At 45.3% G+C, this 26,024-nt stretch overlaps 1 protein-coding gene across 1 annotated transcript in view; it reads left to right on the forward strand.

Annotated features, from left to right (window-relative positions):
• LOC115105450 (protein yippee-like 1) overlaps window positions 1–18,990 on the forward strand; it is a 35,007-nt gene extending 16,017 nt beyond the window's left edge. Inside the window, exons 4-7 of the mRNA XM_065007300.1 lie at window positions 2,868–3,148; window positions 16,158–16,201; window positions 16,329–16,437; window positions 17,109–18,990. Of these exons, the coding sequence (XP_064863372.1) occupies window positions 2,868–3,148; window positions 16,158–16,201; window positions 16,329–16,437; window positions 17,109–17,198 (524 nt within the window). The 3' untranslated portion in view covers window positions 17,199–18,990. The remainder of the gene's footprint in view (window positions 1–2,867; window positions 3,149–16,157; window positions 16,202–16,328; window positions 16,438–17,108) is intronic.
• The last annotated feature ends 7,034 nt before the right edge of the window (window positions 18,991–26,024 follow it).

Raw genomic sequence — 26,024 nt, forward strand, 5'->3', positions numbered from 1 at the left:
GACACTATCCGAGGGTTTTATCTAACAACGCTAGTTCATACCAGGTTAGTTGAGATGCAGATGCATGTTTCGAGGGTGACACTTTTCCCACTGGGGTTATGCACAGTTGCTATGGAAGCTAATTGAAATGTGACTCCTAGGCCTATAGTAGATTAATCCAGATACTTTGATAGAACTCTCCAATTTCCTTTGATGGGCCGAGACACTAATTTGAGCCACATGAAGTTCGAAGGAAGCTGACTATCTTTCTCTACATGGCATGGTTGATTGACTGTGGCTCATTGGTAGCCAGGCAGTCATTTCATGGCTTTAAGATCTATTTAAATAGTTGCCGAGTCGGCTTTTAGGTCTATTTGAAATTACCCCACCATGATAGCTTGTCGTCTCTTATCTTTATGAGCTGGCTGTTGTTTCTGCGTTTAATCTTTTGTATATTGATATTTGCCTTTCTTTTTAACCTTTGTGCTGAGGTGAAGGCAGAGTTGTTATTAAGGCTCTGTTTAATGAATCGTGTAGAGAGGCTTGCTTTTTGTTTTCATTGGTTTTGCCCAAGATGGAGTCTGTCGTTTGCATGTGGTAGGATAGAGAATAGTTAGTGATGCCTGCCCACTGTGTCACTGGTGGGCACACACACATACACACACCTGCAGGCTGCGTGAGGTGCTGCAGCTGTTGCCCATAGACAAATCTGACAATGAATGGCTTATACAGCCCAGCTAACCACAAAGTAAATTATAATTTGTCATCCCAAGCTTTATTGCATCAAGAGGGGATGTCTGTTTATTTGAAAAGGCTCGACTGATCCAGCTAGTGCCTCCTAATAATTTGAGATTGTGCTGGTCTGTTTGATTGGCCATTTGGAATGGTGCACACACACCTTGCCCACACGCCTTGCCCAGAGAGAGATAGAGCGCTCAGCACTTCCATTCTTCTCTCAGGGGGTGGTGGGTAGCCCCACCATATTGTGCCAGACCACTGGGTCCTTAGTCAGCAGGCTTTACAGCAAGCTTACATGGCATGAGCCGCTTACCTAGCGTGAACTGCTGAGTGGGGATACAGGAGTGCGCATTGTGTATGGCTAGTGTGTTAACAGTATAGGCCCCTGTAGAGGGAAGTCATTGGACAATATATGGGCACGGCCATTGTTTATGTGGCCAGAGGTGCAAATGAGGTAGCCCTTCTTCACAAGATGGAATCATCCAAAGTCATCCCCAAAATTGCACAAATCTGGAACCTTACATGAGTTTGTTTCTGCTTCATTATCATGTTCTTTCCGCTTCACTGACAGTTTTGGATGCTTGGTATATTGCCCACTGTACACTCGATAGAAGGATGGATTGACATGAACACTTTTCATAACTGTTTGACAGTTCATGACAGCTGACAGAGAGCGTAGCCTAAGTTCAGAGCATTCACTGTCACATGACAGAATAGTGAATGTAATTGTGCCTTCATAGCTTGCCATATCCTGTTTTGGCAAATGTTAGCATAGTCTTTTGTGCAGCCTGTTATGTTTTAATTAGGCCTGTTGAAGAATTCAAAGGCACTCACACTGCCAACATTATACAGCTGGATATCATTCCAGAGCTATGAAAAAGTGCAACACCAGCGAAAGAATTTAAGAAAAACTAGGTTATGAGACTGTGTACATAAAAACTAGAGACCGGACGATACCAGTATTGCGATACTCGTTAGTATCATGGCAAGGAAACAAAACACATAGCGGATTTAATTTCTTTAGGAAAACAGCCCTAATGTTGCATCCAGAGTCATATTTGATTTATTTTCCAAGCTATAGCTCACAATATTTTACATATATGTTTTTAAAGGACCAAAGAGTTGGGTCTGCTTTGTGTTTTCATTTTTGCCATGCAAAAAATATTGCAGTACTGGTATCGTAAAAACCATGATAATGTACATCAATGTTTACCATTTTGGTGCTGGCTCACTAGCAGGCCACTGAGGCCAGAAGCATTTACTAGCTCACTCTCTACTGCCGTATACATCCTGTCCTACACACCTTTGCTTCCCTCATACTCTTTGTGCGTGTGTACACTTGTTTTCCTACACGACCAGGACCCCAATGTACTAACATTTCACCTTAATGTCCTGAAAAGGTAGGAAAACAAAACCTTTTTTGAAAAGTTGACTTTTGCAGGTCCTGAATTTGTTAAAATGCTATTTTAAGCTTAAGGGTTAGGTTTTAGGGTTAGGGGTTATGGAAAACATTTGACACTTCAAAAATTCCTGACATTTCACGAAAACACAGATGTGCGTGTGGCTACATTGAGTCAGTCAGTAGTGTCTTTCTAGTGGAGCCCACACGGTTGGCAGGGTTCCAGACTTCTGATAGTCCAATTCTGGCCCACTGACCCTGTGTGTGTGTGCGTTTTATTGTCTGTGTTGTGTGTGTGTTGCTGCCATAGGATCTATCATAGTTGTACCATGATACAATAGAGAGCATTGTATTGAATTGTGTCATGATTCACATAAACGCCTTCCACCATGCTTTATGTATGAGAGAGAGTGAGAGAGAGTGATAAGTTAATGATCCAGCAACTCCCAAAAATGGGAGTTTCAATGAAATTCTTTTGAGACTATATCTTAAAGTAGTAGGGGTTTCTAGCGTGTGTTGTGTCTGTGTGCGCAATCCTGACTAGGTGAAAAATCTGTCTGTGCCCTTGAGCAAGGCACTTAACCATAATTGCTCTGGATAAGAGCGTATGCTAAATGACAAAAATGGTAAATTCAACATTAAATGTTCATATTTGGTAGACTCAACATACACAAACTATTTTTGCGGCCTTCACGACAAACATGATCCGTCGTCATGGATCCATATTAAAGTGTTTATGTGTGTGTCCCAGGTGTGTGCCTCCCGCCCCCACGCCCCACCACGGCCCTCACCTGTGTGTTGCGGTGCTTCCCCTGCGAACCGTCCTGGGCTGGAAGCCCTTTCTTGCACCGCCCCCCCACCCCACCCAGCAACAGCAACGCCGTTGCCCCTGCAACTACCACCGTCTCCCAGGCAACTATCATCATGACGCGCTCCAAGACCTTCCAGGCCTACCTGCCCAACTGTCACCGCACCTACAGCTGCATCCACTGTCGAGCACACCTGGCCAACCATGACGAGCTCATCTCCAAGGTAGGCTTTTTCTGCAAGGACAAAAAAAGTTGAAATACAACTGTGAATAGGGAAGCTATGTCATGTGTATGAAGCTTTATGTCGTGTATGAAGCTATAGGCCAGTGGTAGTTATACTCCATATTTTCACGGCTGTAAATCCTACTGATGGCACACTGCCTAGCATCTACTGCAGGGCCTCAGTGTGTTTGTATCTGTACGGTTGCAACCGAGAGTAGATTCTGCCTCAACGTGATTGCTTCCATTTGCTCCTTTGCTTGCCATAACATCAGATGTTCATCGTGTTGCACCAGGATGACCAGGGTTCACTTTATTCCACCAGTTGTTTCCAATTGTGATTATGAGGGCACAGAAACTCTGGGTCATAAACACAGTATATAGCCCTGACTTAATTAACCCACATGGCGGGATCAAGGGATAGCCCTTAGTCCATTTAGCTTTGTGTGCAACTATGTGAGAAATGAAGAAGGAAAAAGAAACCATAAAAGAGAGGGACGAGAGAGATCAGCATACTGTCCCCTCCTGGAACTCTCAAGACTAGAGCATCCTGGATAATATCCCTGGCTACAAAGCTCCCTAATACACACACACACACACACACACAAAGACACACGCACACACACACACACGGCCTCTCCCGGCTTTTCATAGACACTAGTGGGCTTTTAGTGTAAGCCAGCAGCACATCAAATCAGATTGACTAGATTCACTCTGCAAACACACAGTTTCCATGGAAGCAGCATGTTTGTGTCAGACTAAAATAAAGAGGGCAATGATAGCATACAGTTGAAGTCGGAAGTTTACATATACCTTAGCCAAATACATTTAAACTCAGTTTTTCACAATTCCTGACATTTAATCCTAGCAAGACTTCCCTGTCCTAGGTCAGTTAGGATCACCACTTTATTTTAAGAATGTGAAATGTCAGAATAATTTTAGAGAGAATGATTTTTTCAGCTTTTATTTCTTCCATCACATTCCTAGTGGGTCAGACGTTTACACACACTCATTTAGTATATGGTAGCATTGCCTTTAAATTGTTTAACTTGGGTCAAATGTTTTGTGTAGCCTTCCACAAGCTTCCCACAATAAGTTGGGTGAATATTGGCCCATTCCTCCTGACAGAGCTGGTGTAACTGAGTCAGGGTTGTAGGCCTACATGCTCACACACACTTTTTCAGTTCTGCCCACAAATTTTTCTATATGATTGAGGTCAGGGTTTTGTGATGGCCACTCCAATACCTTGGCTGATTTCTTTTGATTTTCCCATGATGTCCAGCAAAGAAGCACTGAGTTTGAAGGTAGGCCTTGAAATGCATCCACAGGTACACCTCCAATTGACTCAAATTATGTCAATTAGCCTATCATAAGCTTCTAAAGCCATGACATCATTTTCTGGAATTTTTCAAGCTTGTTTAAAGGCACAGTCAACTTAGTGTATGTAAACTTCTGACCCACTGGAATTGTGATACAGTGAGTTAAAGGTGAAATAATCTGTAAACAATTGTTGGAAAAATTACTTGTGTCATGCACAAAGTAGATGTCCTAACTGACTTGCCAAAACTAAAGTTTTTTAACAATACATTTGTGGAGTGGTTGAATTTTTTTTTTAATGACTCCAACCTAAGTGTATGTAAACCTCCGACTTCAACTGTATGTGTGGATGGATGATTTTGTGTATGTGTATGTGAGAATCAAAGAGAAAGAGAGTGAGGGAAAGAAAGAAGGAAGGAATGAGAGTTAGTGTGTGTATGTAGGAGGAAAAGTGTGTTTCCGTGTTAAAGAGCCACTGAACAAGCCTATTGGCACACGTGTTTTTCTGTTGCTCATTACAAAATATATATTTTAGTCTTGGAAGTGTGTTTCCTGACCGATTCCACATTTGGTTAATGATGTTTGTCCCCCATGAGACACTGTAGATGCGGAAGCCTATTTCACTTCCTCAAAATCCCCAGAATGAATCTAAGATAACTCATGAAATCTGTAATTAATTTTCTATGTTTTTGCCGAAGATGTTTTTGTTGCGCAATTTTACATCAAACTAAGGTGTTTGGTGCAACGTGTTGTCTTATGTAATGAAAGTTGGAGCTGCTGGGCAGGTCTGTCTCACTGTCTATGCTATTGGGGGCCCTTCAGGGGTGTGTGCTTAGTCTCCTCCTGTACTCCCTGTTCACCCACGACTGCGTGGCCAAGCACAACTCTAACACCATCATTAAGTTTGATGATGACACAACAGTGGTAGGCCTGATCACCGACAACGATGAGACAGCCTATAGGGAGGAGGTCAGAGACCCGGCAGTGTGGTGCCAGGACAACAACCTCTCCCTCAATGTGAGCAAGATAAAGGAGCTGATCGTGGACTACAGGAAAAGGAGGGCTGAACACACCCCCCCACACATCAATAGGGCTGTAGTTGAGCGGGTCGAGAGTTTCAAGTTCCTTGGTGTCCACATCACCAACAAACTATCATGGTCCAAACACACCAAGACAGTCATGAAGATGGCACGACAACACCTTTTCCCCCTCATGAGACTGAAAAGATTTGTCATGGGTCACCAGATTCTCGAAACGTAAGGCACTACAGAGGGTTGTGCATACGGCCCAGTACATCACTGGGGCCAAGCTTCCTGCCATCCAGGACCTATATACTAGGCGGTGTCAGAGGAAGGCCAAAAAATTGTCAAAGACTCCAGTCACCCAAGTCATAGACTGTTCTCTCTGCTACCGCATGGAAAGCGGTACCGGAGCGCCAAGTCTAGGTCCGAAAGGCGTCTCAACAGCTTTTACCCCCAAGCCATAACAATTAATCAAATGGCCACCCGGACTATTTACATTGGCCCCCCTTTGATTTTACACTGCTGCTACTTGCTGTTTATTATCTATGCATAGTCACTTTACCCCTACCTACATGTGCAAATTACCTCGACTGTACCACCTCACATTGACTCGGTACCAGTACCCCCTGTATTATGGCCTCGTTACTTTTTATTTAATATTTTACTTTAGTAAATATGTTCTTAACTCTATTTCTTGAACTGCATTTTTGGTTAAGGGCTTGTAAGCATTTCACGTTAAGGTCTACACCTGTTATATTTGGCGCATGTGATTTAATTGGATCAAGGGCAATCGCCGCAGAGCTTCACCCCATGTGACTGGGCAAATGGACATAGTCAAATCAAAACCCAACCTTCATTATTTACCTGTTGTGATGCAAAGATGTTCCAAACTCCGTTTTAGACGAGACTGACTTTATGACCAAAAGTGTCCTATTTAGACTTGGTAGTCAAGTTTGACACCAGAATAACTGTTTCTGACTCATATCGATGCCACAGGCCCTTTTCACATGGATTTGTTACTTTTTAAAGGCAGCTGCTTTTTAAACCATAGAGGTTTGTCTGCAGTATATTAGATAGCCACTTCTCAGCTCCACTCTCTCATCATAACCTCTGTCCCAGCAGGTATTAAAGACACCACTAGGTCTCATTCAGGGGTCAACCCACTTCCTTTGTCTGGGCTCTAGCCTCTAGCCCTGTCCTGATTGACTAGTGTTCAGTTTCTGGTGTGGAGCACAGCCATCCCTCCCTTTGACTATGACTGTGATGTGGCAGTTGCCCAGTGCAGACCTGTTCTGTGTACATCACCCTCATGAATGACACCTGGTGGCTACAAAGCTTCCCACATGTCACAGTGCGAGCACACTACCCTTAGAAAAAGCAGCCAGTCATAAAGCCTCCTCCCTCAAGTCTGTTTTCATTATGGCCATGTTGTAGGGCAGAGTTCTGGCTCATCCAGTCAAAAGGAGGCTTGTAATTTTACGTGCCTCCTGGGAGTTCCCTTGTAGTTAAAGAAAATACACACAAAAGCTTGAGTTGATATATGTTAAAGGTACAGTACCAGTCAAAAGTTTAGACACAGCAACTCATTCCAGGGTTTTTCTTAATTTGGACTATTTTCTACGTAGTGAAGACATCAAACTATGAAATAACACGTATGGAATCATGTAGTAACCAAAGAAGTGTTAAACAAATCAAAATATATTTCATATTCAGATTCTTCAAAGTAGCCACCCTTTGCCTTGATGAAAGCTTTGCACACTCTTGGCATTATCTCAACCAGCTTCATGAGGTAGTTACCTGGAATGCATTTCAATTAACAGGTGTGCCTTGTTAAAAGTTCATTTGTGGAAGAACAGCTCAAATCAAATCAAATTGTATTGGTCACATACACATGGTTAGCAGATGTTAATGCGAGTGTAGCAAAATGCTTGTGTTTCTAGTTCTGACAGTGCAGTAATATCTAACAAGTAATCTAACAATTCCACAGCAACTACCTAATACACACGAAGCTACAGGGATGGAATAAGAATATGTCATATAATTATATGGATGAGCGATGACCGAGCGTCATAGGCAAGATGCAATAGATGGTATAAAATACAGTATACCGTAATTGCTGGACTATTAAGCGCACCTGAATATAAACCGCACCCACTGAATTATTTAAAAATATGTATTTTGTACATAAATAAGCCGCACATGTCTATAAGCCGCAGGTGCCTACCGGTACATTGAAACAAATTAACTTTACACAGCCTTTAAACGAAACACGGCTTGTAACAAAAATTAAACAGTGGCCTACCAAGAAAGTCATTGGTCACTATCTTCCTCCTGTGCACTGAAACCACTGAAGCCATCTCCTTCGGTGTCGGAGTTGAATAGCCTCAGAATTGCTTCATCCAATGTTGGATCGTTTTCATTATCGCTCTCGTCACTTTCATCCGGAGGCAAATACCCCGCTGAGCTCATGCTGCCCCTTCAACACGCAGCAGTCCAGCCTTTCGAAACCCGTTGATGATAGTGGATTTTTTGACAATGCTCCACGCTGTCAGGACCCACTGGCAGACTTGACCATAAGTTGCTCTTCGCATGCGGCCCGTTTTAGTGAAGGATTTCTCCCCACTTGTCATCCAAGCCTCCCACTGAACAAGGAGCGCCACCTTAAATGCACGATTTACACTGATGTCGAGTGGCTGCAAATACTTTGGGCCATCTGCTTTTCTTCCCTCTGAAAGCTGTTGTTGTCTTTTTGCACTGAGTCAGTTCCTCACGCTGCTTTCCAACGTCTTATCATCGACTCATTAAGGCCAAGCTCCCGTGCAGCAGCTCTATTTCCTTTTCCAACAGCCAGATCGATCGCCTTCAACTTGAAAGCTGCATCATATGCATTTCTCTGTGTCTTTGCCATGATGAGGGTGACAAAATTACTACCGTAATCAGAATGATGGGAAGTTTGAGCGCGCTCGATTTACGTCACATTATGTGACGGTGCTCAGTTTTTTGGCGGCATGAATCTTGTGAAAGCGGGAAAAATCCATAAATTAGCCGTGTCATTGTATAAACCGCGAGGTTCAAAGCGTGGGAATAAAGTAGCGGTTTATAGTCCGGAAATTACGGTATACATATGAGATGAGTAATGTAAGATATGTAAACATTATTAAAGTAGCATTATTTAAAGTGACTACTGATCCATTTATTTAAAGTGGCTAATGATTCGAGTCTGTATGTAGGCAGCAGCCTCTCTGTGTTAGTGATGGCTGTTTAACAGTCTGATGGCCTTGAGATAGAAGCTGTTTTTCAGTCTCTCGGTCCCTGCTTTGATGCACCTGTACTGACCTCTCCTTCTGGATGATAGCGGGGTGAACAGGCAGTGGCTCGGGTGGTTGTTGTCCTTGATGATCTTTTTGGCCTTCCTGTGACATCGGGTGCTGTAGGTGTCCTGGAGGGTAGGTAGTTTGCCCCCGGTGATGCGTTGTGCAGACCTCACCCCCCTCTGGAGAGCCTTGCGGTTGAGGACCGTGCAGTTGGTGTACCAGGCGGTGATATAGCCTGACAGGATGCTCTCAATTGTGCATCTGTAAAAAATTTGTGAGAGTTTTGGGTGACAAGACAAATTTCTTCAGCCTGCTGAGGTTGAAGATGCGCTGTTGCACCTTCTTCACCACACTGTCTATGTGGGTGGACCATTTAAGTTTGTCTGTAATGTGTATGTCGAGGAACTTAAAACCTTTCACTTTTTCCACTGCTGTCCCGTCGATGTGGATAGGGGGGTGCTCCCTCTGCTTTTTCCTGAAGTCCACGATCATCTCCTTTGTTTTGTTGACATTGATTGAGAGGTTGTTTTTCTGACACCACACTCCGACTGCCCTCACCTCCTCCCTGTAGGCTGTCTGGTCATTGTTGGTGATCAAGCCCACTACTGTTGTGTCATCTGCAAACGTTATGAATGAGTTGCCACCCTAGACCCACTTCAGTTTGCACACCGCCCCAACAGGTCCACAGAAGATGCAATCGCCATCACACTGCACACTGCCCTATCTCATCTGGACAAGAGGAATACCTATGTAAGAATGCTGTTCATTGACCACAGCTCAGCCTTCAACACCATTGTATCCTCCAAGCTCATCATTAAGCTCGGGGGGCTTGGTTCTGAACCGCCACCCTGTGCAACTGGGTCCTGGACTGCCTGACGGGCAGCCCCCAGGTGGTGAAGGTAGGCAACAACACCTCCACTACGCTGATCTTCAACACAGGGGCCCCACAAGGGTGCGTGCTCAGCTCTCTCCTGTACTCCCTGTTCCCCCAAGAACGCATGGCCACGCAAACCTCTAACTCAATCATCAATTTTGCAGATTACACAACAGTGGTAGGCCTGATTACAACAACAACAAGACAACCTAAAGGGAGGAGGTGAGGGCCCTGGCAGAGTGGTGCCAGGAAAATAACCTCTCCCTCAATGTCAACAAAATGAAGGAGCTGATCGTGGACTTCAGGAGACAACAGAGGGAGCACACCCACATCGAAGAGGCCGCAGTAGAGAAGCTGAAAAGCTTCAAGTTCCTCTGCGTACACATCACTGACAATGTGAAATGGTCCACCCACACAGACAGCGTGGTGAACAGCCCCTAAGACCCTCACAAACTTTTGCAGATGCACCACTGAGCGCATCCTGTCGGGCTGTATCACCGCCTGGTATGGCAACTGCACCGTCCGCAAACGCAGGGCTCTCCAGAGGGTGGTGCGGACAGCCCAACGCATCCCCGGGAGCACACTGCCTGCCGTTCAGGACATTACAGCACCCGGTGTCACAGGAAGGCCAAGAAGATCGTCAAGGACTTCAGCCACCCGAGCCACGGCCTGTTCACCCCGCTATCATCCAAAAGGCGAGGTCATTACAAGTGCATCAAAGCTGGGACCGAAAAACTGCTTCGATCGCAAGGCCATCAGACTATTAAATTAGCCATCACTAGCAGGCCTCCACCCAGTACCCTGCCCTGAACTTAGTCACTGTCACTAGCCGGCTACCACCCGGTTACTCATCCCTGCACCTTAGAGGCTGCTGCCCTATGTACATACTGTAGACATGGAACACTGGTCATCTTAATCATGTTTACATAGTGTTTTTCCCATTTCATATGTATATACTGTATTCTAGTCAAGGCCATCCTATTCAACAATTTCTGTACATATACTATTCTATCCACAAATTCTTCAGATATACTATTTGTTCTATCCTCATACTGTCCATAATGTCTATACATCCCATCACATAATATAAAATATAATATATACAGTGCATTCAGAAAGTATTCAGACCCCTTGACCCCCCTCCAATTTGTTTTACATTATAGCCTTGTTCTAAAATGAATTAAATTGTTTTTTCCCTTCATCAATCTATACACAATACCGCATAATGACAAAGCAAAAACTGTTTTTTAGAAATGTTTGCAAATTTAAAAAAATAAATATATATATAGACCCTTTACTCAGTACTTTGTTGAAGCACCTTTGGCAGCGATTACAGCCTTGAGTCAAATGAAATCCAATTTTTATTTGTCACATGCACCGAATACAACCTTACCGTGAAATGCTTACTTATAAGCCCTTAACCAACAATGCAGTTCATCAGTGTCCCATCCACGTGACGGTTGAGCTAACTTAGGCTAAGGTGAGCATCAGGTTGTAAGTAACAAGAACATTTTAACAAGAACATTTCCCAGGACATAGACATATCTGATATTGGCAGAAAGCTTAAATTCTTGTTAATCTAACTGCACTGTCCAATTTACAGTAGCTATTACAGTGAACGAATACCATGCCATTGTTTGAGGAGTGTGCACAATTTTGAACATGAAAAGTTATTAATAAACAAATTGGGCACATTTGGGCAGTCTTGATACAACATTTTGAACAGAAATGCAAACGGTTTATTGGATCAGTCTGAAACTTTACACATACACTGCTGCCATCTAGTGGCCTAAATCTAAATCGCACCTGGGCTGGAAAAATACATTATGGCCTTTATCTTGCATTTCAAAGATGATGTTACAAAAGAATGGTGTTTTTTTCCTTTGTATAATCTTTTACCAGATATTTATATTCTCCTACATTCCTTTCACATTTCCACAAACTTCGAAGTGTTTCCTTTCAAATGGTACCAATGGTACTAACTGCCTGAGCTACAAGCAGTTAGATTTGGGTCATTTTGTGGTGAAAAATTAGAATGAAGAGGCGGATCCTTAAGAGGCTAAGAAAATATTTACTAAATAAACAAAATGTTAAAAAATCTGAGGAAAAAATGTAACACAAGAAATTTACATAACAATAACAAGGCTATATAAAGGGGCTACTGGTATTGAGTCAATGTGCGGGTATAACCGATGTGAAATGGCTAGCTAATTAGTGCAGTGCGCGCTAATAGCGTTTCAATCGGTGACATCACTCTCTCTGAGACCTTGAAGTAGTTGTTCCCCTTGCTCTGCAAGGGCCGCGGCTTTTGTTGAGCGATGGGTAACGATTCTTCGAGGGTGGCTGTTGTCGATGTGTGCAGAGGGTCCCTGGTTCGAGCCCAGGTAGGGGCGAGGAGAGGGACGGAAGCTACACTGTTACACGGGGGTACAGGTTAGTCGAGATCATTTGTAAAGTGACTGTGCATAGATAATAAACAGCGAGTAGCAGCAGCGTAAAAACAAAAGGGGAGGGGGGTGGTCGTCAATGTAAATAGTCTGGGTGGCCATTTGATTAATTGTTCAGCAGTCTTATGGCTTGGGGGTAGAAGCTGTTGAGGAGCCTTTTGGTCCTAGACGTGGTGCTCTACTTGCCGTGCGGTAGCAGAGATAACAGTCTATGACTGGAGTCTTTCACATTTTTTGGGGCCTTTGTCTAACACCGCCTAGTATATAAGGTCCTGGATGTCAGGAAGCTTGGCCCCAGTGATGTACTGGGCCACATACACTACCCTCTGTAGTGCCTGATGGTCAGATGCCCAAGCAGTTGCCATACCAGGTGGTGATACAACCGGTCAGGATGCTGTCGATGGTGCAACTGTATAACTTTTTGAGGATCTGAGGACCCGTGACAAATCTTTTCAGTCTCATGGGGGGGGGAAATGTGTTGTCGTGCCCTCTTCACAACTGTCTTGGTGTGTTTGGACCATGATAGTTCGTTGGTGATGTGGACACCAAGGAACTTAAAACTCTCAACCCCCTCCACTTCAGCCCGTCAATATTAATAGGGGCCTGTTCAGCCCTCCTTTTCCTGTAGTCCATGATCAGCTCCTTTGTCTTGCTCACATTGAGGGAGAGGTTTGTTGTCCTGGCACCACATTGCCAGGTCTCTGACCTCCTCCCTATTGGCGGCCTCATCATTATCAGTGATCAGGCCTACCACTGTTGTGTCGTCAGCAAACTTAATGATGGTGTTGGAGTCGTGCTTGGCCACACAGTCGTGGGTGAAAATGGAGTACAGGACGGGACTAAGCAAGCACCCCTGAGGGGCCCCAGTGTTGAGGATCAGCGTGGCAGATGTGTTGCTGCCTACCCTTACCACCTGGGGGCAGCCCATCAGGATCCAGTTGCAGAGGGAGGTGTTTAGTCCCAGGGTCCTTAGCTTAGTGATGAGCTTTGTGGGCACTATGGTGTTGAATGCTGAGCTGTGGTCAATGAATGGCATTCTCACATAGGTGTTCCTTTTGTCCAAATGGGAAAGGGCAGTGTGGAGTGTGATTGAGATTGTGTCATCTGTGGATCTGTTATGCGAATTGGAGTGGGTCTAGTGCTTCTGGCATTATGGTGTTGATGTGAGCCATGACCAGCCTTTCAATGCACTTCATGGCTACTGACGTGAGTGCTATGGGGTGGTAATAATTTAGTCAGGTTACCTTCACTTTCTTGGGCACAGGGACTATGTTGGTCTGTTTGAAACATGTAGGTATTACAGACTCGGTCAGGGAGAGGTTGAAAATGTCAGTGACGACACTTGCCAGTTGGACCGCGCATGCTTTGAGTACATGTCCTGGTAATCCGTCTGGCCCCTCGGCTTTGTGAATGTTGACCTGATTAAAGGTCTTGCTCACATTGGCTACGGCTCTCATGCATGCTTCAGTGTTGTTTGACTCGAAGCGAGCATAAAAGGCATTTAGCTCGTCTGGTAAGGCTCGCGTTACTGGGCAGCTTGTGGCTGGGTTCCCCTTTGTAGTCCATAATATTTTTCAAGCCCTGCCACATCCGACGAGCATCAGAGCCGGTGTAGTAGGATTCAATCTAAGTCCTGTATCGACGTTTTGCCTGTTTGATGGTTCATCTGAGGGCATAGCGGAATTTCTTATAAGCGTCCGGATTAGTGAAAAGCGACAACTCAAGCCTTCGGTGCAGTTGTTGCCTGTAATCCAGGGCTTCTGGTTGGAAAATGTACGTACAGTCAATGTGGGGGTGATGTTATCGATGCATTTATTGATGAATCCGGTGACTGAGGTGATATACTCCTCAATGCAATTGGATGAATCCCTGAACATATTCCAGTCTGTGCTAGCAAAACAGTCCTGTAGCGTAGCATCTGCGTCATCTGACCACTTACTGTATTGAGTTAGTCACTGTTACTTCCTGCTTTAGTTTTTGCTTGTAAGCCTGAATCAGGAGGATAGAATTATGGTCAGATTTGACAAATGGAGGGCGAGAGAGAGCTTTGTATGCGTCTCTGTGTGTTGAGTAAAGGTGATCTTGATCTTGTTTTTCCTCTGGTTGCACATATCACATGCTGGTAGAAAATATGTAGAACGGATTTAAGTTTGCCTGCATTAAAGTCCCTGGTAACTAGGAGCACCTCTTCTGGATGAGCATTTTCTTGTTTGCTTATGGCCTTATACAGCTCGTTGAGTGCGGTCTTAGTGCCAGCGTTAGTTTGTGATGGTAAATAGACGGCTACGAATAATATAGATGAGAACTCTCTTGGTAGAAAGTGTGGGCTACAGCTTATCATGAGGTATTCTACCTCAGGCGAGCAATGCCTCGAGACTTCTTTAATATTAGACATCGCGCACCAGTACTTATTGACAAATACACCCCCCCTGCCCCTTGTCTTACCAGATGTAGCTGCTTGGGTATGATGCTACAAGCTTGGCACACTTGTATTTGGGGAGTTTCTCCCATTATTCTCTGCAGATCCTCTCAATCTCTGTCAGGTTGGATGGGGAGCTTCTCTGCACAGCTATTTTCAGGTCTCTCCAGAGATGTTCGATCGGGTTCAAGTCCGGGCTCTGGCTAGGCTACTCAAGGACATTCTGAGACTTGTCCCTAAGTGACTCCTGTGTTGTCTTGGCTGTGTGCTTAGGGTCGTTTTCCTGTTGGAAGGTGAACCTTCTCCCCTGCCTGAGGTCCTGAGAGCTGTGAGTGGGTTTTCATCAAGGATCTCTCTGTACTTTTCTCCAGTCATCTTTCCCTCGATCCTGACTAGTCTCCCAGTCCCTCCTGCTGAAAAACATCCCCACAGCATGATGCTTCCACCACCATGCTCCACCGTAGGGATGGGATTGGCCAGGTGATGAGCGGTGCCTGGTTTCCTCCAGGCCTTACACTTGGCATTCAGGCCAAAGAGATCAATCTTGGCTTCATCAGACCAGAGAATCTTGTTTCTCATGGTCGGAGAGTCCTTTAAGTGCCTTTTGGCAAACTCCATGCGGGCTGTCGCGCCTTTTACTGAGGAGTGGCTTCCGTCTGGCCACTACCATAAAGGCCTGATTGGTGGAGAGCTGCAGAGATGGTTGCCTTTCTGGAAGATTCTCCCATCTCCACAGAGTATCTCTGGAGTTCTGTCAGAGTGACAATCGGGTTCTTGGTCACCTCCCTGACAAAGGCCGTTCTCCCCGATTGCTCAGTTTGGCAGGGCAGCCAGCTCTAGGAAGAGTCTTGGTGGTTCCAAACTTCTTCCATTTAAGAATGATGGAGGCCACTGTGTTCTTGGGGACCTTCAAGGCTGCAGAAATGTTTTGGTGCCCTTCCCCAGATATGTACCTCGATGCAAGAGATGCTCGGAGCTCTACGGACAATTCCTTCGACCTCATGGCTTGGTTTTTGCTCTGACGAGCACTGTCAACTGTGGGACCTTATATAGACAGGTGTGTGCCTTTCCATATCATGTCCAATCAATTACATTTACCACAGGTGGACTCCAATCAAGTTGTAGAAACATCTCAAGGATGATCAATGTAAACAGGATGCACCTGAGCACAATCGAGTCTCATAGCAAAGGGTCCGAATGCTTATGTAAATAAGGTATTTCAGTTTTTTTGCAAAAAAATCTGAAAACCTTTCTTCACTTCATCATTATGGGGTATTTTGTGAAGATTGATAAAGAAAAAAATATTAGGGTTTAAGTGAGACTATTTATGGCAGCGCCAATCTTTTTGACCAAGTTACTCATGGCCTCATGTTTCTGTGTGCCAAATTTGAAAAAAGTTACTTATCTGTACTTGAGTTAACAATAATGAACATATAAACAATCTTTTCTGAGTGGGATAGAGAATGGGATACCTTGGTTTTAGGAACGTGCTATGCCATCTGTCTGCTTTGAAGCTGTGTAAGACAAATGAAGAAAAAAACAACCAACCATTCTAAATGTCTACTCCTGTGATAGTAATGTATGGCTTTTCTCATCCTGTTCTCTCTCTTTCTCGTCCAGTCTTTCCAAGGAAGTCAAGGCCGAGCGTACCTGTTCAACTCAGTGTAAGTACCTGAGCACGTATTTTATCACTTCATCGCTCCTCTGACTCCCCCTCTTTCTCTATTTCTCATTCTTTCTTTTCTTCGCCTTTCTCTCCATTTATAACATTATTCCCCCCCCCCCTCTCAGGGTGAACGTGGGGTGTGGACTAGCAGAAGAGAGGGTTCTGTTGACAGGGCTTCATGCGGTTGCTGATATCTACTGTGAAAACTGTAAAACCACACTGGGCTGGAAATACGTGAGTAGCTAATTACATAGGAATCCCCTACAAACAGTTCTGTATACATATAGGTGTATAACACATCTATAGACATAAATGCTCCACATTGCTGGGTTCCCTGACTCTGCTTTGTGGCTAACTATGTGGGTTAAGATGTGTGTGCGTGTGTGCGTGCTTGGGTGGAGGTCAGGGAGAGAAACCCGGACGGTACGCAGCCTTGTGGTGTTTTATGGCGCTGCCATCTGTGTGATATTATTATTAATATCATCCACGAGGCCTGATGTTCCCGCACTGTCACACTGCCAAAGGTGCTGCTGCTGACCTAGTACACTTATCAATGGGGGGATAATCAGCACAGAAACACACTATTGCACTCTCCCACACACAATCACTCACACACTCAAATACACACACACACAATTCAATTTCACTTACTGACTCTCGCGCGCACACATACACAATCACTCACACTGAGATTACATATAGAACAACAAGAGAGATTACCCCAGATAGAAAACATCAAGGCACTGTTTACATTCATGAAAATGCTTGTTTCATCCGTTCACTAATGTTTGTGACTGTCCCTCTCCCCTCCTTCCCATTCTCGGTCCCTGTCTCTCTCTCTATCTCTTTCTATCCTCTTCTCCCTCCCTTATTTCTACCCCCACTGTATCCCCCAATCTCCGCAGGAGCATGCCTTTGAGAGCAGTCAGAAGTACAAGGAGGGGAAGTTCATTATCGAACTCGCCCACATGATCAAGGACAATGGCTGGGACTGAGTGGGCAGACCTAGAGTGTTGGAGAGGCGTGGCTTAGCTGTAGGGCACAGCTCAGTGTTGGACTCACCAATAAGGTTTACTGCTAGCTCATCCACGTGACCCTATCCACCTGACATGCAGTTCATGTACCCCCACAATACATAGGTGTAAGGGCGTGTTTGTGCTTGTGTGTTTACAAGAATGATAAATCATTTCCAGTGTACAGAATATACAGAACTGCACACACAGTGGCTCAGAGACATGTTTGTATTCACACTGCATGTTGATGCTTGTCCCAGGCCTCAGGGTGGACAGGAGACCACAGGCTAAGTGTTATAGGTCATAGGTAATGGTCTATCTGGGGGGTGAATGAGATGGACAATGAACATCGTACTGGACAGACAAGGATGTTCCCCCAAGACCCACCAACACTACAATGAGGTTGTTGTTGTTGTTTTTTTTAACCTACGATCACCCTCACTGCCCTATGTGGATCCTTCCACCTTCACACACACATGGAAGACACAAACCACCCAAACAATCAACCAGAATCACCAGACTTCTTGTAGCCTGAAATCGTCCAAAACTCCCTTTGAGGGATTGAAACTGAATGTCAGAAAACTGCTTGACTGTTCATCTTTGTTTTTTTATTTATTCGAGCATGAGTTTAAGGTATTGATTTATTTATGAATTTATTTGGTGTTTGGGGACAATCTCCCCTTCTACTCCCTTTGTTCAAAGGTAGCAGCTTTTTAGTTCCTCCCTCACCCCTCAATTCCAATCAATGGTAGCAATCTTAAAAATGAGGTGTCACTCAAGTTGTCGTCCTTTTGCCTTTCTGAGTGTGCTGTTACCACCCTCTGTCAATGTTTCAGTAATGGTGATGTGTACAATGAACAGTGTCGGAGTGCAAGAGGTTTTCATGTCACCGTGGAAAAGAGACGGCACCCTTAGCTCTTTTCGGTTTCAAAATAATGCTCAAAGCTGGCATTATAACGGTGACACAAACTGATGATGAAATGAGGCAAGTGGAGTGCCTTGTGTCTCGACACTGATCTAAAGTTAGTGTTGTGTTTCCCTCCTATTGGTTGAGGTGAAGATATGGAGAGGGTTACCTGATTCTAGATCTATTTCTATAGCTAATTCTGGAGCTTCACAGATTGATGTTTGTGAACTGGTAGTTCTCTGTTTACCTGGTTCTGCCTCCTCCACTGCCTCCTCGCTTATTTGTTTTGCTGATTTTACGAGATTAGAGAAAATACCAACAGTTAAAATTAACTTTCTACAGTCTGGAACAGGAGAACCAATTGAAATTCAACAGAATGTGACTGACAGTGGAAATACCCAATCAGAGGGTGTCACACATCCCAGCACAACAACCAAAGGCTCTCCCATCAACAATACATTAACCAAACAATGGACCTGCCTAGATTGCTTGTATCAGGAAGTTGCAGAATGAAAGATTGTGATTGGCCCAGAGCCACTGTCGAACCCTGGGCTTTCTCTGTGAGATAATGCATTGTTTGGTTGAGACAATTACAATGTTAATACTTGTATATTCACTATGAACATAAGCATTATTATTATATAACGATAAACTGTATTACACCATGTAAATAGCCATATTCAATGTTTTATTTATTTATTCAATTGATGATTATGTATGCTCTGCTGTCTGTCTTGGGACACCTTGTGGGACAGTTAGATTTCCTACTTTTTTACTATTTGAAAATGTATTTTTCGTGTGTCTTTTGTAAATGAAGGAAAGTTAATGGCAATATATGGGACTCAATAAAGATTCTTATTTGATTGATCTGAAGAAAAAGGCCAAAGTACGTTTTATACTCACCTGGTTGCCAGTCTTGTTTTGTACTTGAGCCAACTTTGGCTTTTGAGATGAACAACAACCAGAAATTAGCTGGCTTAAACAGAAACAGATCTGGCAACCAGGTTAATTGTATCGTACATATGTTTTGACTTTCCAGCTGTTGGACCACTATGGATTTCAGAGAAACCTGCATAACCGATAACTGTTCATGCATACATGTATTATCCCATGAAGCAAAAGCATTTGTTCCAACATCTGCCTGACTCAAAAGGCTGGTACATAATGTGTAAAAGTAGATACGGTTAGACATTTTGAACATTGGATGTCTGAAGAGGATATTAGCCGCAGCTGGTTATCATCACCGGGCTCTCCATTGTGCCCGGGCCTCCCACTCTATCTCCATAGCAGCAGATGGTGGGACAGGGTCTCCTAGCAACTGGGTTCCAGGGGCAATAGTGTGAATGGTTGGTATTAGTGTTACCTGTTATCCCTGACTGGTACTCGGCATCATGGCACAATGCCACAGAAAAATTGTGGGTTGTTGTCTCTCCCTAATATATTCATTTGAGTGGTTTGTTTAGGGACAGAAATGCCTTGTTGGGATATGTATGCATGGCTTGTACTTGAGCCAAGATTAGAGCATTGAAAGCAGTGGAAGGTAAGCATGAAAGTTTGAGTTGCATGTGAATATCCCATTAGAGGGAATGAATTACGTTGCCGTAATGTTAGAATCATACACAATCCCTTGAACTACTTAAAATATAACTTATCTGATACAGTATTTAACGTTAATAAGCTATGCAGCAGTGACACTGGGTTACTAAAACGCCGGACTCCACCTGCTAACCACTACATCAACAAACATTTAATTTAGTTTGAGATCCATTTTCAGTCTCTTAGTCCCAAAGCCATAACATTATGTGCTATAGATAGTCATGTACAATGGCCTTATGAATGCACAGTGCTGGCTTTGTCACATACTGTACTCCTCTATGAGACTCCTTCATGAACATTGAGAGCAGAGTTACCTCTCTCTTGCTGCTGCTGCTGCTGCTCTATTTTTGTTGATCCTGTCCTCAGAAACCACATGCTCTTTCCAGTCTGCGGGGCCAATTGGTGTGGAGTGGTTTTTTTGTTGGAAAGAGTGAACATATGTATGAAAGGGATTTTCTTGGGGGATGGGAGTTAGGTGGGATGTACTTTTAATTCAGTAGTACAGCCCAGTAGAGGTTTAGAGGTGTGTGTGATCTTGAATTAGCAATGGTGAGTGGTCTTGACATTGTGTGTGTGTGTGTGTGCGTGCACACGTCACTGACGACATGAAATCGTCTCTTCACACAGACAGTGTGGTGAAGAAGGTGCAACAGTGCCTCTTCAACCTCAGGGGGCTGAATAAATTAATATTGGCCCCTAAGACCCACAAACTTCTTCAGATGCATAATTGAGAGCATCCTGTCGGGCTGTATCACTGTCTGGTACGGCAACTGCACCATCCACAACAGCAGGGCTGTCCAGAGGGTGGTGTGGTCAGCCCGACGCATTATGGGGGGAACATCTAAAGCATCACCAAGGACCTCATCCAACCTAGCCTCTAGAAGGAGGAGACAATACAGGTACATCAAAGCTGGGACCGAGAGGTTGATAAACAGCTTCTTTCTCCAGGCCATCAGACTGTTAACGAGTCACCACTAGCCGGCCTCCTCTCAGTACCCTGCCCTGAACCTTAGTCACTGTAACTAGCCGGCTACCACCCTGTACTGTACCCAGCACCTTAGAGACTGCTGTGCACTATAGAGTAATTGAACACTAGTCGCTTTAATAATGTTTACATTCTGTTTTACCCACTTATATATATATATATATAGAGATACTATATTCTAGTAATGGCTCATCCTATACAACTACTGCTGTACATGCCTTTTCTATTCATATACGGTTCATACTGTCTACACACACCATTATTATACATACAGTTGAAGTTGGAAGTTTACATACACTTAGGTTGGAGTCATTAAAACTCTCTTTTCAACCACTCCACAAACTTCTTGTTAACAAACTATAGTTTTGGCAAGTCGGTTAGGACATCTACTTTGTGTATGACGCAAGTAATTTTTCCAACAATTGTTTACAGACAGATTATTTCACTTATATTTCACTGTATCACAATTCCAGTGGGTCAGAAGTTTACATACACTAAGTTGACTGTGCCTTAAAACAGCTTGGAAAATTCTAGAAAATGATGTCATGGCTTTAGACGCTTCTGATAGGCCAATTGACATCATTTGAGTCAATTGGAGGTGTACCTGTGGATGTATTTCAAGGCCTACCTTCAAACTCAGTGCCTCTTTGCTTGACATCATGGGAAAATCAAAAGAAATCAGCCAAGAAATCAGCCAAAATAAGGTAGAGCTCCACAAGTCTGGTTCATCATTGGGAGCAATTTCCAAACGCCTAAAAGTACCATGTTTATCTGTACAAACAATAGTACGCAAGTAGAAACAACATGGGACCATGCAGCCGTCTTACCACTCAGGAAGGAGACACGTTCTGTCTCCTAGAGATTAACGTACTTTGGTGCGAAAAGTGCAAATCAATCCCAGAACAACTGTGAAGGACCTTGTGAAGATGCTGGAGGAAACAGGTACAAAAGTATCTATATCCACAGTAAAACAAGTCCAATATCGACATAACCTGAAAGGCCGCTCAGCAAGGAAGAAGCCACTGCTCCAAAACCACCATAAAAAAGCCAGACTACGGTTTGAAACTGCACATCGGGGCAAAGATTGTACTTTTTGGAGAAATTCCCCTAGTCTGATGAAACAAAAATAGAACTGTTTGGCCATAATGACCATTGTTATATTTGGAGGAAAAGGGGGAGGCTTACAAGCCGAGGAACACCATCCCAACCCTGAAGCACGGGGGTGGCAGCATCATGTTGTGGGGGTGCTTTGCTGCAGGAGGGACTGGTGGACTTCACAAAATAGAAGGCATCATGAGGCAGGAAAATTATGTGGATATATTGAAGCAAATGGTTGCAAATGGGTCTTCCAAATGGACAATGACCCCAAGCATACTTCCAACGTTGTGTTAAAATGGCTTAAGGACAACAAAGTCAAGGTATTGGAGTGGCCATCACAAAGCCCTGACCTCAATCCCATAGAACATTTGTGGACAGAACTGAAAAAGTGTGGGCGAGCAAGGAGGCCTACAAACCTGACTCAGTTACACCATCTCTGTCAGGAGGAATTGGCCAAAATTTACTCAACTTATTGTGGGAAGCTTGTGGAAGGCTACCCAAAACGTTTGACCCAAGTTAAACAATTTAAAGGCAATGCTACCAAATACTAATTGAGTGTTTTTAAACTTGTGACCCACTGGGAATGTGATGAAATTTACATTTACATTTAAGTCATTTAGCAGACGCTCTTATCCAGAGCGACTTACAAATTGGTGCTTTCACCTTATGACATCCAGTGGAACAGCCACTTTACAATAGTGCATCTAGGTCTTTTAAGGGGGGGGGGAGAAGGATTACTTTATCCTATCCTAGGTATTCCTTAAAGAGGTGGGGTTTCAGGTGTCTCCGGAAGGTGGTGATTGACTCCGCTGTCCTGGCGTCGTGAGGGAGTTTGTTCCACCATTGGGGGGCCAGAGCAGCGAACAGTTTTGACTGGGCTGAGCGGGAACTGTACTTCCTCAGTGGTAGGGAGGCGAGCAGGCCAGAGGTGGATGAACGCAGTGCCCTTGTTTGGGTGTAGGGCCTGATCAGAGCCTGGAGGTAGTGAGGTGCCGTTCCCCTCACAGCTCCGTAGGCAAGCACCATGGTCTTGTAGCGGATGCGAGCTTCAACTGGAAGCCAGTGGAGAGAGCGGAGGAGCGGGGTGACGTGAGAGAACTTGGGAAGGTTGAACACCAGACGGGCTGCGGCGTTCTGGATGAGTTGTAGGGGTTTAATGGCACAGGCAGGGAGCCCAGCCAACAGCGAGTTGCAGTAATCCAGACGGGAGATGACAAGTGCCTGGATTAGGACCTGCGCCGCTTCCTGTGTGAGGCAAGGTCGTACTCTGCGGATGTTGTAGAGCATGAACCTACAGGAACGGGCCACCGCCTTGATGTTATTTGAGAACGACAGGGTGTTGTCCAGGATCACGCCAAGGTTCTTAGCGCTCTGGGACGAGGACACAATGGAGTTGTCAACCGTGATGGCGAGATCATGGAACGGGCAGTCCTTCCCGGGAGGAAGAGCAGCTCCGTCTTGCCGAGGTTCAGCTTGAGGTGATGATCCGTCATCCACACTGATATGTCTGCCAGACATGCAGAGATGCGATTCGCCACCTGGTCGTCAGAAGGGGGAAAGGAGAAGATTAATTGTGTGTCGTCTGCATAGCAATGATAGGAGAGACCATGTGAGGTTATGACAGAGCCAAGTGACTTGGTGTATAGCGAGAATAGGAGAGGGCCTAGAACAGAGCCCTGGGGACACCAGTGGTGAGAGCACGTGGTGAGGAGACGGATTCTCGCCACGCCACCTGGTAGGAGCGACCTGTCAGGTAGGACGCAATCCAAGCGTGGGCCGCGCCGGAGATGCCCAACTCGGAGAGGGTGGAGAGGAGGATCTGATGGTTCACAGTATCGAAGGCAGCCGATAGGTCTAGAAGGATGAGAGCAGAGGAGAGAGAGTTAGCTTTAGCAGTGCGGAGCGCCTCCGTGATACAGAGAAGAGCAGTCTCAGTTGAATGACTAGTCTTGAAACCTGACTGATTTGGATCAAGAAGGTCATTCTGAGAGAGATAGCGGGAGAGCTGGCCAAGGACGGCACGTTCAAGAGTTTTGGAGAGAAAAGAAAGAAGGGATACTGGTCTGTAGTTGTTGACATCGGAGGGATCGAGTGTAGGTTTTTTCAGAAGGGGTGCAACTCTCGCTCTCTTGAAGACGGGAGGGACGTAGCCAGCGGTCAGGGATGAGTTGATGAGCGAGGTGAGGTAAGGGAGAAGGTCACGGAGATGGTCTGGAGAAGAGAGGAGGGGATAGGGTCAAGCGGGCAGGTTGTTGGGCGGCCGGCCGTCACAAGACGCGAGATGTCATCTGGAGAGAGAGGGAGAAAGAGGTCAGAGCACAGGGTAGGGCAGTGTGAGCAGAACCAGCGGTGTCGTTTGACTTAGCAAACGAGGATCGGATGTCGTCGACCTTCTTTTCAAAATGGTTGACGAAGTCATCTGCAGAGAGGGAGGAGGGGGGGGAGGGGGAGGAGGATTCAAGAGGGAGGAGAAGGTGGCAAAGAGCTTCCTAGGGTTAGAGGCAGATGCTTGGAATTTAGAGTGGTAGAAAGTGGCTTTAGCAGCAGAGACAGAGGAGGAAAATGTAGAGAGGAGGGAGTGAAAGGATGCCAGGTCTGCAGGGAGGCGAGTTTTCCTCCATTTCCGCTCGGCTGCCCGGAGCCCTGTTCTGTGAGCTCGCAATGAGTCGTCGAGCCACGGAGCGGGAGGGGAGGACCGAGCCGGCCTGGAGGATAGGGGACATAGAGAGTCAAAGGATGCAGAAAGGGAGGAGAGGAGGGTTGAGGAGGCAGAATCAGGAGATAGGTTGGAGAAGGTTTGAGCAGAGGGAAGAGATGATAGGATGGAAGAGGAGAGAGTAGCGGGGAGAGAGAGCGAAGGTTGGGACGGCGCGATACCATCCGAGTAGGGGCAGTGTGGGAAGTGTTGGATGAGAGCGAGAGGGAAAAGGATACAAGGTAGTGGTCGGAGACTTGGAGGGGAGTTGCAATGAGGTTAGTGGAGGAACAGCATCTAGTAAAGATGAGGTCGAGCGTATTGCCTGCCTTGTGAGTAGGGGGGAAGGTGAGAGGGTGAGGTCAAAGAGGAGAGGAGTGGAAAGAAGGAGGCAGAGAGGAATGAGTCAAAGGTAGACGTGGGGAGGTTAAAGTCGCCCAGAACTGTGAGAGGTGAGCCGTCCTCAGGAAAGGAGCTTATCAAGGCATCAAGCTCATTGATGAACTCTCCGAGGGAACCTGGAGGGCGATAAATGATAAGGATGTTAAGCTTGAAAGGGCTGGTAACTGTGACAGCATGGAATTCAAAGGAGGCGATAGACAGATGGGTAAGGGGAGAAAGAGAGAATGACCACTTGGGAGAGATGAGGATCCCGGTGCCACCACCCCGCTGACCAGAAGCTCTCGGGGTGTGCGAGAGCACGTGGGCGGACGAAGAGAGAGCAGTAGGAGTAGCGGTGTTGTCTGTGGTGATCCATGTTTCCGTCAGAGCCAAGAAGTTGAGGGACTGGAGGGAGACATAGGCTGAGATGAACTCTGCCTTGTTGGCCGCAGATCGGCAGTTCCAGAGGCTACCGGAGACCTGGAACTCCACGGGTCGTGCGCGCTGGGACCACCAGATTAGGGTGGCTGCGGCCATGCGGTGTGGAGCGTTTGTATGGTCTGTGCAGAGAGGAGAGAACAGGGATAGACAGACACATAGTTGACAGGCTAGAGAAGAGGCTACGCTAATGCAGAGGAGATTGGAATGACAAGTGGACTACACGTCTCGAATGTTCAGAAAGTTAAGCTTACGTAGCAAGAATCTAATTGACTAAAATGATTAAAATGATAGAGTACTGCTGGGGTAGGCTAGCTGCGTTGTTGACACTACCCTAATCAAGTCGTACCGTTGAGTGTGAAGTTTCTACAATGCTGCTTATCGGGAGCTAGCTGGCTAGCTAGCAGTGTTGGTTACGTTACGTTGCGTAGGAGAACGACAATAGCTGGCTAGCTAACCTAGAAAATCGCTCTAGACTACACAATTATCTTTGAAACAAAGACGGCTATGTAGCTAGCTATGTAGCTAGCTACGATCAAACAAATCACACCGTTGGGACTGTAATGAAATGAAGTGAAAAAGTGATACTACCTGTGGAGCGACGGAATGCGACCGAATGCGAAAGTTCTATTCAGTAGACGTTGGCTGGCTATTGGCTAGCTAGGAGTGTCTCCTACGTTAAGGACGACAAAATAGCTGGCTAGCTAA

This window comes from Oncorhynchus nerka, linkage group LG22, assembly GCF_034236695.1.
Source record: "Oncorhynchus nerka isolate Pitt River linkage group LG22, Oner_Uvic_2.0, whole genome shotgun sequence".
NCBI classification, from domain to species: domain Eukaryota; kingdom Metazoa; phylum Chordata; class Actinopteri; order Salmoniformes; family Salmonidae; genus Oncorhynchus; species Oncorhynchus nerka.